At 44.2% G+C, this 15,102-nt stretch overlaps 1 protein-coding gene across 1 annotated transcript; it reads left to right on the top strand.

The window, feature by feature from the left end:
• Positions 1 to 109: 109 nt before the first annotated feature.
• ECHDC2 (enoyl-CoA hydratase domain containing 2) lies at positions 110 to 11,812 on the top strand. The gene is made up of 10 exons (XM_075833005.1): positions 110 to 319; positions 2,905 to 2,972; positions 3,647 to 3,734; positions 4,919 to 5,005; positions 6,017 to 6,109; positions 6,184 to 6,240; positions 6,331 to 6,518; positions 8,156 to 8,206; positions 9,131 to 9,178; positions 10,201 to 11,812. Exons 1-10 carry the CDS (start codon positions 193 to 195, stop codon positions 10,276 to 10,278), a joined length of 885 nt encoding a protein of 294 aa, XP_075689120.1. The 5' UTR covers positions 110 to 192; the 3' UTR covers positions 10,279 to 11,812.
• Positions 11,813 to 15,102: the final 3,290 nt, after the last annotated feature.

Genomic DNA, 15,102 nt, shown 5'->3' with positions numbered 1-15,102 from the left:
CACAGCAGCTTCCTGTCTAGTACATAGACCGCTTTAAGAAGGCGCGGTCAATGTCAGTGTAACTACCAATCAGGGAGCGCTAGGATGACAGTGCCCCTCTGAAGTGCGTATCACAAGGATGATCCCTCCTTTCCAGATCCGGTGTTGATCACGGGGTAGACCGCCTGGTGGCGCACTACTGGCTATCTTAAGATGGGTAGTTTAATACGACAGATGGTTGGGGTACGGGGGTCTTTTAAATGGGGACGGTTAAGGGGGTACAGCACTGCAGCAGGGCACAAAGAGGTCCGTGTTACCCACCTAGAAGGGCACAGTGCGGGTGAGTGAGCTCTGATGTCTCTTCCATTGCTTAGTTATTACATTATACATTGTGCTCATGGTCGACTCGTGACTTTTCTGCTGTGCACTTCTCCTTTTGCTCGATGTCACGTCAAGGCTGGGAGATAATCTTCCCTTTACATGACTGGATAGTGAACTTTCATATAGAGTCCTGTGCTAAGAAGTTTATTAAATGTAACAATAATTTGGGTGACCCAACCAGTAAGAAGCAGCGGCATAAATATGTTTGTATCTGTTATAATCAAATCTATAAACTTGCCTACTTTTAAAGAAACATTTTCAAGTCTCCCTGAAATTGAATTTTTCTATGTAAACTCTGCCCAAAAGTGCAGAACACCCCCCAATAATAATAATAATGACAGCTGATGTACCTCGGAAAACCGTGCCGCCATCGGAGTGGCCCATAACCGTGCCGCCATCGGAGTGGCCCATAACCGTGCCGCCATCAGAGTGGCCCATAACCGTGCCGCCATCAGAGTGGCCCATAACCGTGCCGCCATCAGAGTGGCCCATAACCGTGCCGCCATCAGAGTGGCCCATAACCGTGCCGCCATCAGAGAGGCCCATAACAACACCAGGAGAGTGCCCCTGCATAAACAGAGACCAGAGTTTGTCCTCACAAACCGTACCAGCTGAGTGCCCCTCATAACCAATACTGCTGGCAGAGTGTCCCACGCAAGGTCTTCATGTCAGCGCTACACCTGATCAGAACGGGTCGTAATATCATTATCAGAGTCCTGTTTGGGCAGATTCATAAGTGACCACGTTGGGCAGGATCATTCAGTGATTAGATCATTGATGATGGACATGTGGACTCTTAGATCAAAATAGTGTCCTGATCTCTGTAGACGTGGCACCTCGTGTGGTCATTTTAGGTGAGATCTCTGTGATCTATTCCATCATCATACACAATGGTTGTCAGGCAGAATTCAGAGGGCTGTAATATGGTCTCGTTTTAACATCTGTCCTACCACTGGACCACCCAGACTCCCCAGGTTGTGCTGAGCAGAACTTTAATCACTATAGAAACCTTCGGCTACGTTGAGATATTTTCAGGCGTATTTCGGATCGTAAAATGCTTGTATTACGCTCCAAAAAACGCCTACGGATTATTCAGCCTAGTTCATATACCACGAAAACACGGCCTTAGAGGATCTATGTTCCGTGCAGTAGAACCACGGGGTGTTCGGGCGATGCAGCCCTGTAAAAAACATTTTTAAACTGTAAACAAAAACTTGTATTTTTGTCCCAGCATCACGTGGGTCTAAGGGTATGTTCACACGCACTAATTACGGACGGAATTTGGGCGTTTTTGCCCCGTATTACGTCTGAAAAATGCGCCTCGATAGCGTTGACAAACATCTGCCCATTGAAAGCAATGGGCTGACGTTTGTCTGTTCACACGAGGCATATATTTTCGCGCCGCTGTCAAAGAAGTGACCTGTCACTTATTGGGGCGTAATTGGAGCCGTTATTCATTGACTCCAATGAAAAGCAGCGCCAGTTACGTCCGTAATGGACGCGGCGTTCAAGCGCCTGCACATGCCGTTACGGCTGAAATTACGGAGATGTTTTCTCCTGAAAACATCCCCGTAATTTCAGCCGTTACGGACGCTGTCGTGTGAACATACCCTAAGTGCACTCATTGGAATTTCTCAAGTGCACTGTTAACCTTTTTAAATGGGTTGCACAAGATTAGAAAAACATGGCTGCTTTCTTTCAAAAACAGCACCACCCCTGTCCACTGGTAGTTTGTGATATTGCAGCTCAGCTCAGCCACATTCACTCCAATGGAGCTGAACTACGATACCAGACACAACCCATGGACAGACGTGGTTCTGTTTTTGCAGAGAAGCAGCAATGTTTTTTGAATCCTGTACAACCCCGTTTAAAGAAGTATTCCAGCCTTCAGCATTTTTCAATTATCCACAAGATAGGTGATCAATGCTAGATCGGTGGGGGTCCAACCACTGGGACCCCCACGTGACCTTGGTCCCTTTTTCCTCCCCAGCCGCAAGACAGTGTGTTTCCATCAGCCCCATTGACTTTAAATAAAGCGGCACCGCACGTGTCCGCTCCATTAGAATTCCTCCTAGCCGCTGTCTTGCCGGGTCCCCTGTTCTGGTGATTGTTGGGGGTCCCAGCGGTCGCATCCCCACCGATCTAGCATTTATCACCTATCCAGTGAATAGGTAAAAAATGCTGTAGGCTGGAATACCCCTATAAGTGCATGAATTATTTAACACTTTGTGTACAAGGGCATACATTTACTCCATAATCCACACGCTGCGTAAATATTCAGAGCAGAAATTGACCAGCGGCGCGTATTTTTTCGGACTGCAGCATGTCAATTCCTGCTGCGGAAAGTGGCCAGAATTGCTGCGTTTTTCAGAGGAGATGTCACCACCTCCTAACATTGAGAAAAACGCAGCAAAATCCAAACCATTTTCTGCAGTAAAAAACGCAGGAAATGGTGCGTTTCGTTACGTGTGGACAAGCTTTTAGTGCTGAACTACAACTCTCAGCGTGTTCTAATGGCATTCTGCTGTGCTTCTTATCTTTCAGGTATTGCAGAGATCGTCATGTGCAGGCCTCGTGCTCGCAACTCTTTGGGTAAAATGTTTGTTAATGAGGTAAATAGATGGGAATAGAACCATTCATCTGGTTACATGTTGTAAATCAATAATGTGCGCTGTCGGTATACATTGTACGCCAGATTGGGCACTGCGTCGCGGCTTCCATTATGAACTGATGCCATGACACAGATGTGAACGTAGCCTATCAGAATATGACTGCCTCAGTCAACCGCCACATATGTGAACCCCTGGCCGTGATCTCCATGAGCCACATTCAAAAAGTCAATTTTCGTGGTAATGAAAACGGGGACCATAATGCGCTATATTTTGGATTCCCTGACGTCTCAGAACAGGGGCTGGATTGTTTATACCGCTGTAATGTGTGTCCTGCCATATTGTAATATTTGTTGCGTACAACCTCTGATCTTATCTAGAAGCTGGTATCCTAGTGTATTATATTACATTGTATTGGCATTGGTGGCTCCCTCGGCAATGCCGTCCGGTTTGACAGCAACAATATCGCAGCATACAGCGCTATTCGTGCCGTCGTAACGACAGTGAACATGAACCCCATTATGTACTATGGATCCGGCACAGTGTCGTCGAGTCCTTCGCGAATGGAAGCAACGAATCATATATGAACCGAACCTAACCTAATATAAATGTATATATTTAGTTAAACTTTACCGGTGATTGATATTTTTATTCTTATTAAACAAATCCTGTTCCAGTTTTTTCATTCTGTCGACAGTCTACGCCATGACAGCGGTGTCCGGGTGGTGGTGGTTAGGAGCGCAGTCCCCGGGGTGTTCTGTGCAGGTCAGTAACGTGAATGTATATTACTATTCCACCCCTCAGTAGTCAGTCTAGCAGAGACGTGAGCATGAAGCCTCTTCATCTCCGTACTATGGAGCCTCAGTGGTCCGCCATGAACACCAGATAATTTGACATCACTATTATCGACACACAGGGAGCTGTGGGTTTACCAATAATTTTTTTTTTTTTTTTACAGTTTATGTATAAACATAATTTGCCTAAAATGTGTTTAACTTTGCATTACTTATCTTTTATGGATTCTGAGTAACCGAATGTATTATACTCCAGAGCTGCATTCACAATTCTGCCGGTTGTTATTGGAAACAGTCAACAATCTTGTTGTTAGTCACGCCCCTTACAGCTGAGCTCCTATAATGCAGTGGGACAGTTCGTTTTCTCTACATCAGATTACTGTACAGAGCATAGTGTTAACTCTGCACTTCCCAGAATGCAAATTGCCACAGCGATTTATGGCGACACAACCGAATAATTTTGGGATGGATGAGAATGGACTATAATTGAGGATCAGTACAAGATGAGTAAAGCAATGTATTAACAAAGTTGCTGATATATCTGTCATATGTATATATTAGTATGTATGTAATAATTAATGGAACAGCTACATTACCGGTTTTTGTTTCTATTGATTGCTGCAGTGGAGATAATATGGTGAGTGTCATATTTCATTTCTTGGGATGTAAAATGTATGTACATTATATTTAAATACATATTAAAGTGTAAAGCTGGCAGACAACCAAATAAAATAAAAAAAGATGATCTCAACATAGAAATATTGGCTGTTATAGTTAGAGGGGTTATCTGGCATAGAGGGGAGTACCTAATTCGGGGGGCAGGCAGCAATTCGCATAAGCAGACAGCGTCTACAAAGGTCATCTCTCTCCAAAGAACCCAGTACGTCTTTCTACTTCATGGACAGTGCATTAGTTTCATAGGGCATTATGCATTACTTCCTTTCTCCTGTGGTGGTGCTGCAGGGAAATTGAATACCTGCTGCCAAGTTCCTCTTCAGATTACAGCTGATTGCTTGGGATCCTAGCAGTGGGACACAGTCTGTTTTTTTGTTTTTATAAAGGGTTTCTAGAGTTTGGTTGCACATATCCAGTCTAATCCATTATAACCGGCCTCATTTTTTAATATACTTGCACTGTTCTCCGTATCACTCACAGGTGCAGATTTGAAGGAACGAGCGCAAATGGGAAATTCTGAGGTGTCGCTCTTTGTTCAGAATCTGAGAAAGTTAATGAATGAAATTGGTGAGTCCCTCAGGTCAGATCACAGGTGGTTGGCAGAATGGGTTGAACATGGACCAGAGCAAAAAGTACCGTACTCCTTGAGAATTTCCCGATCAATGGCGTTGGATCTTCACTTCCATTAGAGATTCAGAGCTTAAAAGGGAGTCTAAGATTGTCTACCAATGCAGTTTCGCAGCGTTTCTTGGAGATACCGCTTGATCTTGGGACCCTCCTTAAGAGGTTCTTCAGGATATTTAAGTGTATGGACAGCCTAGATGGTGAAGGGCATGACAAAAGAACGACCAACTGCTTCTTATTCTAGATAATTGGCAATTCTGTCCCTTGTCGGGATATACACTGATATCAGAGGTATAAACTTAAAGGGGTTGCCCGGGCATGGGGCGGTTTTTCCTACTCATGACCTACCCACAGGATAGGTCATCAGTATATGATCGGTGGGGGTCTGACACCCGGACCTTGCACCAATCAACTGTTCCGACTGCCTCCGGGCACCAGATCTTATGTAGTGGTAGGCTCTGTACAGTGAATAGGGGCAGAGTTGCAGTACTGCAGGACGGCCTCTATACTGTGACCAGAGCCATCTGCTTCCTCCACCGACCACTACATACGATCCGATGCCCGGAGGCAGTTGGAACAGTTGATTAGCGCAGGGTCCGGGTGTCTGACTCCCACCGATCATATATTGATGATCTATCCTGTGGATTGGTCATCAGTATGAAAAACCGCCCCATGCCGGGACAACCCCCTTAAAGTTTCTGGGTCCAAATGCAAAATCTATAATAGGGCCCCCACCTACCATGTGCCATTTAGATTACTAGTGTCTTGTTATGTAGCAGAGGGGCCATTGGGCCACATCAGGCACCAGGGCCTGGGTGCAACTGTTGCCTCTGCCCCCTATAGCTATGCCCCTGACTGAGAAAATAGGTGTTGCCCCATATTGCCAGTGACAATAAAACAATTGTTTTCTGTTCCCTTATCTAATATTTACGTTTATTTCCTTTATGTGCCCAGCGGCCCTGCCAATGCCTACAATTGCAGCTGTAGATGGATATGCCCTAGGGGGCGGTCTGGAACTGGCCCTGGCATGTGATCTCCGTGTTGCAGGTATGTGACCATTATATATGATGTTTTTGTGAGACTAGTTTGCTATTAGAGCTATTGACGTGAATTTCTTACAGCTTCTTCAGCTAAACTGGGGCTCATTGAAACTACAAGAGGATTACTGCCAGGGGCGGGTAAGGGAATACACCTGTGATATGGATTACAGTAATGCTAATGGTATAAAGATGTGTCTGCGTATTTACCTTTACTTTTTTTTTTTTCAGGGGGCTCACAGCGACTTCCACGCCTAGTAGGTGTTGGTTTAGCCAAAGAGCTTATCTTCACCGGGCGGCAAATTGAGGGTACGCAGGCGTACCAGATTGGACTAGTAAATGATGCTGTTCTCCAAAATGAAGAGGGGAACTCTGCCTACAAGAAAGCATTGGATCTTGCCCATGAAATCTTGCCTCAGGTACACAGCTAAGTGAAGCTGTTTTTGAATAATATTTTATATCCATCCTTGAAAAACGGCGCTTATTTTTCATAATATTTCTGCATACGGGCTGGTACTTTGTAGTTCTAAAACTGCTCCAAATCTCTTAGGCCCTGTTCACACAGAGTTTTTTTTGCAGGCAAATTTTGATCTGCCAGCAAATTCTTGATGCAATTTTCATGGTGTTTTTCGCCCACGGCCATTGAGTGCAGCGGGCAAAAAAACGCGGCGAAAAACACTTTCTCTGCCTCCTGTTAATTTCAAATGGAGGTCAGAAGCATGCCGCTTTTTTTTTTATACCGCGAGCGACTAAGAACAGCTGCAGAAAAAAAACGCCTCCCATTGAAATCCATGGCAGCCAGTTTTGGCTGTTTATTGCCGCTGATTCCAACACGGTCTCTGTGTCAAAATCAGCGTAAAAAAAGACCTGTGTGAACTGGGCCTTAGTTTATCATTTAACTCCTACTGCAGCCACCACTAGGGGGAGCTTAAGAGCTAACTGCATACTATTTATTTATACAGTAAATGGAAAATCAAAACCGCATGCAGTAAGCTCCTTATCGCCCTCTAGTGGTGGGTGCAGGCAACTACAACATTTTTTCATGCCTGTGTAAAGAAAGGCAGGGGATTTGGATCCCTATATCAGGAAAACAGACGTCTGGCAGCGATAGTGAAATAAATTAAACAGCACAGAATGTTGGATGATGATAAAGGTGGATATTTACCTTACAACTACTTTGAAGCTTAATTGAGTTAATTGCATAATTGGCAACCCTCTGATATATTGTTATAAAGAGAATACATCCCGGTACAAACAGAAGCATTACGATAAGAATAAACTACATGGCCACAGGGAACTTCAGATTTCCCTCGGTTACAGTATAGAAACACACCTAAAAGTTGCCTGTTCTCTGTTCTCCCCTGAAAAACATTACCCTGATCATATAGATGTAGCCATGGGCAATTTAATATCTGGCACCAGCTCTCTATGCCAGCGTTGCATTATTATATATATATACATATATGTGTGTGCTACTCCACCTGCTGGTAGTTTGTGATAAGTAATATACTGGATGCTGCACAGATAAGGTCCCCTTCACATCCTATTATTGCACTACCTTTGACGGGAAAAGCTCCTGACATATACCTTAAATGTAGGCATCTGTCACCATAGACTATAGTGGTATCCGTTAAATGAACTGGGGTCCTGAGAGTTTGTGACGTATCCGTTAAACGGATATCATTATAGTCTATGGGTGACGGGTGCCACTATTAGGCATCAGTTGGACGTATCCGTCACCCATGGTATTTGTTTAATGTATACGTTCTAAAAAGCTATTAAAAAGACCATGACATGTACGTTGCCATACAGTTACATACGTCACCCATAGGCTCCCATGTTAAATTTAAAAAAATAACAATTATATATATATATATATATATATATATATATATACATACATACACCCTATATCTGACATGTTTCCAACCATAACCACATATTTCTGCTATTGTTCCAGCTCCCCACCAGTGAATCCTTGTGATGGGATTAAGGTTGTCAGGCAGCTTTCCTCCATGGTCCTGCTGTTGGGTTTATCTCCTGTATTCTCTTCTAGGCTCCGGTTGCTGTGAAGATGGCCAAGCTGGCTATGAACAAAGGAATTGAGGTAAATAGTTTGTAGTTTACTTACCACTAATATCCAACTTTCCAGATTTTTTATATTTATATTTTCATTGATTGAATTCTTCACTTTTGGGCCATTCTTCGGTTCCTTCTCACATCTCTTGGCTCAGGAAGGACATGGGCAGTATACGCTTCTGGTTTCTTACAGCTTAGTGTGGCGGGCCTCAGGCTTTTTGTTGGTCAGATATTTGATGTGTGTTTTGCTTTTTTTTTCCCTGTATTGTATAATATTTTATATACTAAATATAGAATATAATATATAGAAATATACTGATGTTTTAATGTAGAGCTACTGTAGGTATTATAGCGGATTTAGGGATCTTGTTCTGGGGTCTCAACCTTAAAGTAAATGTCAAACATTTCACACGGATTCATTTCACTAGATCTTCAAATCCACTATATAGACAAAAGTTAAATAAGAAAATTCTGCCAGCCACCACTAGGGGGAGTTCAGGTGTGTACTGCATATTGTTTTATTATTCACCTCAATGCAGTGTGTGCAGTAACCCCCCTAAACTCCCCCTAGTGGTGGCTGCTGGCATTGAGAATTGTATCATTTTGTCTATGCAGGGGATTTGGAGCTCTGTATCAGAAAAACAAAGCTCCATCCACTGTAAAATTATATTCTAAAAATAAGCAGCACAGAAATCTGAATGGGATTAAAAAAGAATATTGGTGTTCAAGGATGCAGATTCACCTCAAAGAGGATTTTTATCCAAAACGTAAACTTGGTTGTATCTTCGCATAGTAAAATCTAAAGCAGAAGTTTGGTAATTTTAATAAGTGGCGTCTATTGAATGAAACGCTCAACTTAATGGAATTAAGTTCTTCTCTGCACTTTTCATTTACTGATAAGACTTTGTTACTAGGTGTTTGCAGTTGATATTTAAGTATTTGTCTTGTACAGGTGGACATTGCCTCTGGAATGGCCATCGAGGGAATGTGCTATGGGCAGGTGAGTTTCTGCAAATGACGCATCTGTTGACCTGGCAATTTACTCCATAGTTTGGGCTCAGACTTTGCATTTTGGAGCTGTTCAGAGGTGGAAAAACCACAGCGCGCGGTTGGTTGTGAGCTTAAGATATTCTAGGAAATGTTTGTAGAACTGCTTCTATAGAATCATCATATAGTTTTCCTCCATGACTTCAAAACTCTAGGCCAGAGCTTCGCAACCTTCGGCATTCCAGCTGTTGAGAAACTACAAATCCCAGCAAGCCCTCACAGCCGAAGGCTTTATTATTCCAGCAAAAGGCTGTCAGGGCATGCTGGGATTTGTAGTTTCACAACACCAGGCGTGCTGATAGTAGTTGACCTCTGCTCTAGTCATTAACAGATTGCAGGGACTATTAGATTGGCGGAAATTTTGATAAGTTTGATTGTGGTGCAAAACTGGAGCGATAAACCCTTTCATTATATGATCCGCTGTATTCACATAGAACACAATATTTCTTGACAAAAAGTGAGATCAAATCCTGCAAAGGGAAAGCAGGAAAGTATTTCATTTGGAAAGGGCTTCCTCTGATGGGATCCTGTTTTTGACATAAAAAAACCTCAGCAGTCACCCAGATCCGTTCATATGGAGGAGTGAATGTAACCTTAGGTTAGTACTCGTGCCCACAAGCATGGCGCTGTACAGGCTACATGTACTCAGTGTATGGAGATAGTCTACCCTAGAAGCAATGGCGAAATCCGCATATGTGGGTGCAGTAGAGCGCTCCTACATTTTCATGGAAACCCTATTACAGCTCAATACAAAGGATCCAAAATACGGGTGTGGGCAGGAGCCTTATGAATGAATCTACCCGTATAAACCTAGAGTTTGTCCTGGAGATAAGTGGCACCACTTGGGTCTGGTAGCCGCTCATCTTCTCTGCTCTACTGACATAACATGCATGATTGTTAGTTAATTTTTTTGTTCCCCCACTAACTCTTTACCTGTTGCAATATAACATATCGGATATATTTTATGTTCATTAGGTTATTCCCACCAAGGATCGTTTGGAAGGAATGGCGGCTTTCCAGGAGAAGCGCCGGCCAGATTACAAGGGGGAGTAACAATATCTAATAAAACATCTCTTTACCCATTTACTTACTGGACCATCCACTAGATCCACTTGCCAGAAACACAAAAAGGACTGATGCTCCAAGAGTTAGGGTGGTCTTACACAGCCGACGTGGGCCGTGTAACCAAGCGCCGATCAAAGAGACAGCTCGATGATCGGCGCTCGTTTGCTCCTTTTTCTATGGAGAAAAGCGCTTGTTACTACAATCGCTCGTCCCCATGTATTTCTATCACATGGGGGTTTACACAGGGAGATGTGCTTCCGACAACGATAATAGTTTGAGTATTTAAAACGCCGCGATCAGCAGATGAACGAGTGTTTGCACAGGGCAATTATCGGGAACGCTCGTTTGGCTGATAATTGGCCCGTGTAAAAGAACCCTTACTCTGAAACATTTAGGCCGGGTTTCCACGTAGCGTAAACTCAGAATTTCCGCAACGAAATTCTGTGCGGAAATTCCGCGGCATTTACAGTAGCAGCAAAGTGAATAAGATTTAGAGAATCTCAGGCCCACACTGCGGAAACAAAACGCAGAAAAGTCATGCGGAAAGTGTCCTGTGGTTTGACTTTCAATCCCGCAGCATGTCAACTTATGATGTATGGTCTCTGCGGAGATGCGGCGTTTTGCCCATAGCCTTCAATGGCTAGCATAAATTCCGCAAAAGATTTGTTTTGTTGCTGTTTTTACAGCGTTTACTTAGCGGAAACGCAGTAAAAACCGCTGGAAATCCGCCGATGCACATATACTTTATAATCAATGATTGAACACTAAATACGTAGGTAAAACCCAAAAAAACACACTGGATTATTGTGACCGATTTACCAGCATTTTTCTTGAACGGCTTGATTAACCGGCCTGCTAGCATGACGTATCATCCCAGGAGACCGCAGCAGCCTCTGATTGGCTGTTGCGGTCACATGGGGTGAAAAGTCATCCCAGGAGGCCGCACTGGAGGGAGGAACACAGACTTCTGGGAAAGTATGTATTGCATTGTTTTGCGGCGGGATCGCTGTGAACTCGCTGTAAAAAAAGGCAACAACTGCTATTTGTTGCGGGATTTACCTCCCATTGAATTCAATGGGGAAAACCCGCAACATATAAACAGCGTTTACGCAAATACAGTTGACATGCAGAATAAAATTCCGCACCGCAGGTCAATATGAGCGTTTTGTCCGCTCAGTATTTACGCAACGTGTGGATGAGATTTGTTTTATCTCATCCACTTTGCTGCTACTGTATTTGCTGCGGTATTTACGCAATGTGTGAACTGACCCTTAGTGCCCTCCTCACCCCGCAGCAAGGATTACAGTCAGACACTTCTAAATCATGGCTCTGCCAGAAAGAGGGATGCAGATATTTACGTAAGATAATCTCCTAAAAGGAAAATAATTTTATAACTACAGTGACTGATGAGCTACATGTACTTTGCCATTTTAATAAAGAGAAACTCAATTGACAAAAAACAAAGCTTGCTTTAGTCCATAGTGCACTCCATACAATGTGCAAATAAAAAAGTAACTCCGCACTGAGTCTGTCTCACTTTCCATATCAGGTATTACCGATAAATTGGCACTCACTCTTCATGCTACACACTAAGGACGTAAACGGCCGCCTTATGTATGTCCAACTTCATGATCCGGGGCCCCACTAATCGTCAGGACGACGAGGAAGCAGCACTACAAAGGGTTTAATTGTAATGGACAGTTCAGACTATGACACAGGCCAATGACTGGGTGAACAAGCGTTCATACAAATGCTCGTTCCCGATCATTGCCCCGTGTACACAGGGCAAAGAGCAGCCGATAAACGAGCAAACACTAGTTCATCGGCTGATCGGCTCTCCCTGTGTAAACAGAGACGTGATGCCGACATGATGGAAATGTATGGGGACGAGTGATCATATTAACAATCGTTTGCCCCATACTTAAAGTGTAACTCAATTTTTTTTTTTTAAAACTGACGTCATCGATTTTGATTGGTGGGGGCCTCAGTGCTTGAACCTCCACCAAATCGGTAAAATGAAGCAGCAGAAGCGCTCAGGTGAGCGCAGAGCTGCTTTGTTTCTGATCGGCTTTTCTCAGAAAGCTGAGCAATATGTACGGACTCAAAAGAAAGTCTATGCGCCAGTCCACCAACTGCTCGGCTTTCTGAGACAAGCCAATCAGAAACTAAGCGGCACAGCGCTCACCTGAGCCCTTCTTTTAAGCGATTGGTGGGGGTCTCCGTGCTCGGACCCCCACTGATCAAAATTTGACATGTCAGAAGTTTTTTTATTTTTTTTTAAAAGTTTAGTTACCCTTTAACGATCATTGCTCCTTATGAATGGAGCAATCGAGTGCGATCGACGCTCATTATAGGTGTTTAAAGGGGTTGTCCACAACCAGACAACGGACGACCTAGCCACAGGATAGGTCATCACTATAGGATCACTGCGGGTCTGACACCCAGACCCCGCACCAAATCAACCGCTCCGGCTACCTCTGGGTGGCCGATATTTTGAACGGTATGCAGTAGTTGGAGCTGGTAGCAACTTTACTCCTAATAACTTGAATGGGAGCAGAGCTGCAGTGCGGCAGCTTGGCCAATGTTCCGTGACCGGAACCATCTGCTTCTGGCATCGACTTACGGTACCCGGAGGCAGCCAGAGCAGCTGATCGGTGCGGGTGTCGGATCCCCGCCGATCATATACTGATGACCTATCCGGTGGATAGGTCATCAGTTGTCTGGTCGTAGAAAGCCCCTTTAACAAGGGCGATATCTACCACCTTTTTTTTTTTTAAATATACTTTCCTCAGTTTTCAGGATCTTTGCTTCAAGCAACCTTCATTGCTTTCTTCCAGTAGATAGAAGGCTACCATGGCATGTGATAGACGAGGGCTCCTTACATAACCAGGACAGATTTTTATCCACTAGAATGTGACGATAAGATTACTTAAAATCTCATTTACTTTGCTGGTACTGTATTACAGCCTAATGTATGTCGACCAAACCCGCCGGTGTGACCGGCCGACCATCTATTGTGAATGTCGGTGTCCCGATTCTCCCCCAGATGTCAGCAGAGAGGAGGGTCGGGCATGTTGGATTCCAATATCCCAATCCTTTTGGTTACTGGGAGAGAACACTATTGAGAATGCATCCACGCTCAGCCAAGACAGCAGGCATGTGTATGGGGGAGTCCGAAGGAATAGCCGAATGATCAGCCAGCAGCTATCTGAAATGTATGGCCAGCCTAATGGTACTATTACATCGGCCATGTAAACGAGCTCGTTGATCGGCACTCATTTGCTCCTATCACACGGAGCAATAATTGGATACGTATAGGAAAGGGCTCGTTACTATGATCGCTCGTCCCTATACATTTTCATCATGTCGGAAGCGCATCTCCCCGATACACAGGTGCTGTCGACAACTATTTTTAATTCTGCATCAAAAAAGCAGAACGGCCGATGAATGAGTGTTTGCTCGTTCATCGGCTGATCATTGCCTTTATTACACAGGGCAATGATTGGGAACGAGTGTTCATATGAATGTTTGTTTGCCCGATCATTGGCCCGTGTAATATGTTCACACGGGGTATTTTGCCGAGTTTTTTGACGCGGAAACCGCGTCGCAAAACTCGGCAAAAACGGCCCGAGAACGCCTCCCATTGATTTCAATGGGAGGCGTCGGCGTCTTTTTCCCGCGAGCAGTAAAACTGCCTCGCGGGAAAAAGAAGTGACATGCCCTATCTTAGGGCGCTTCCGCCTCTGACCTCCCATTGACTTCAATGGGAGGCAGGAGAAAGCGTATTTCTCGCTGTTTTATGGCCGCGGGCGAAAAACGGCGCGATAATCGCCGCGAAAATCGGCGTGCAGGGAGAGGAATATCTGCCTCAAAGTTCCAAACGGAATTTTGAGGCAGATATTCCTCCCCCAAAATACTCCGTGTGAACATAGCCTTAGACTTCTTTATGATGCAGTTAGGCTGCTCCCATTGAAAACAATGTTGCTCTACCATTATGCCACCAATTTAAATGTGTTGTCAGTCTAGGTTGAAGATCCTACAGGATAAGCTGATGAGACATGGCGCTCCATAGAGCACCGCAGCCCATTCCTAGTGATTAGTAGGGGCACCGGCTTAAGAAACCGCCGATGCGGTGAGTATTTACAAAGGGAAAAGCGGAGTCGTCACATTCTTGAATAATAGCACCAGCCAAAAAGAATCACACAAATCTGTGGTGATTCAGAAAAGGTGTGTGTGTTTGGGAGGGGGCAAGGTACAAATGGAATATATGGTATATAAAATGTAATAAAAAGGAAAATAAAGATGAAAGAAGTAAAGCTTGAAGCACACCAGCGTCAGGTAGTCATTGCAGGTTTATTTTGTTCTAGTGCATTACACAAAGGACTGTCTCATACAAATACATTGCGATGTATGGGCACAGCGAGCTGGTACTCAGGAGAACACTGGCGTCAGACTGGACAATTCTTATGCATCTCCATGAGTAGCGGCAGTTACTTAAAAATGAAATAGATTCATTCATTTACACGGATGGTAAACAATGTATTATGATAACCCCCAATCTGAAACCTCATGAATACATTTGTATGGAGCCCGTGGCCCCGATCACTGGTAAATTATTGTAGTCTAGCAACACGTAGCGGCATTGAAGACAATCTCATCCACACGATGTGCAAACTTCCGACCAGAAATTGACCTGCGGTGCGTATTTTTCGGACCTCAGCAAGTCATTTCCTGCTGCGGAAAGAGGACTGAATTGCTGCGTTTTTCAGGAGGAGATGTCACCACCTCCTAACATTGAGAAAAACGCAGCAA

The sequence above is a fragment of the Rhinoderma darwinii genome, chromosome 7, assembly GCF_050947455.1.
Source record: "Rhinoderma darwinii isolate aRhiDar2 chromosome 7, aRhiDar2.hap1, whole genome shotgun sequence".
Taxonomy (NCBI): Eukaryota; Metazoa; Chordata; class Amphibia; order Anura; family Rhinodermatidae; genus Rhinoderma; species Rhinoderma darwinii.
This window is presented reverse-complemented; position numbering and strand designations above follow the sequence as displayed.

Coding starts and splice junctions, on each gene's coding strand:
- ECHDC2 (XM_075833005.1), top strand. CDS start 193: ATGGGTAGTTTAATACGACAGATGGTTGGGGTACGGGGGTCTTTTAAA. Junction 6,241..6,330: donor AGGATTACTGCCAGGGGCGG/GTAAGGGAATAC, acceptor TTTTTTTTTCAG/GGGGCTCACAGCGACTTCCA. Junction 6,519..8,155: donor CCCATGAAATCTTGCCTCAG/GTACACAGCTAA, acceptor ATTCTCTTCTAG/GCTCCGGTTGCTGTGAAGAT.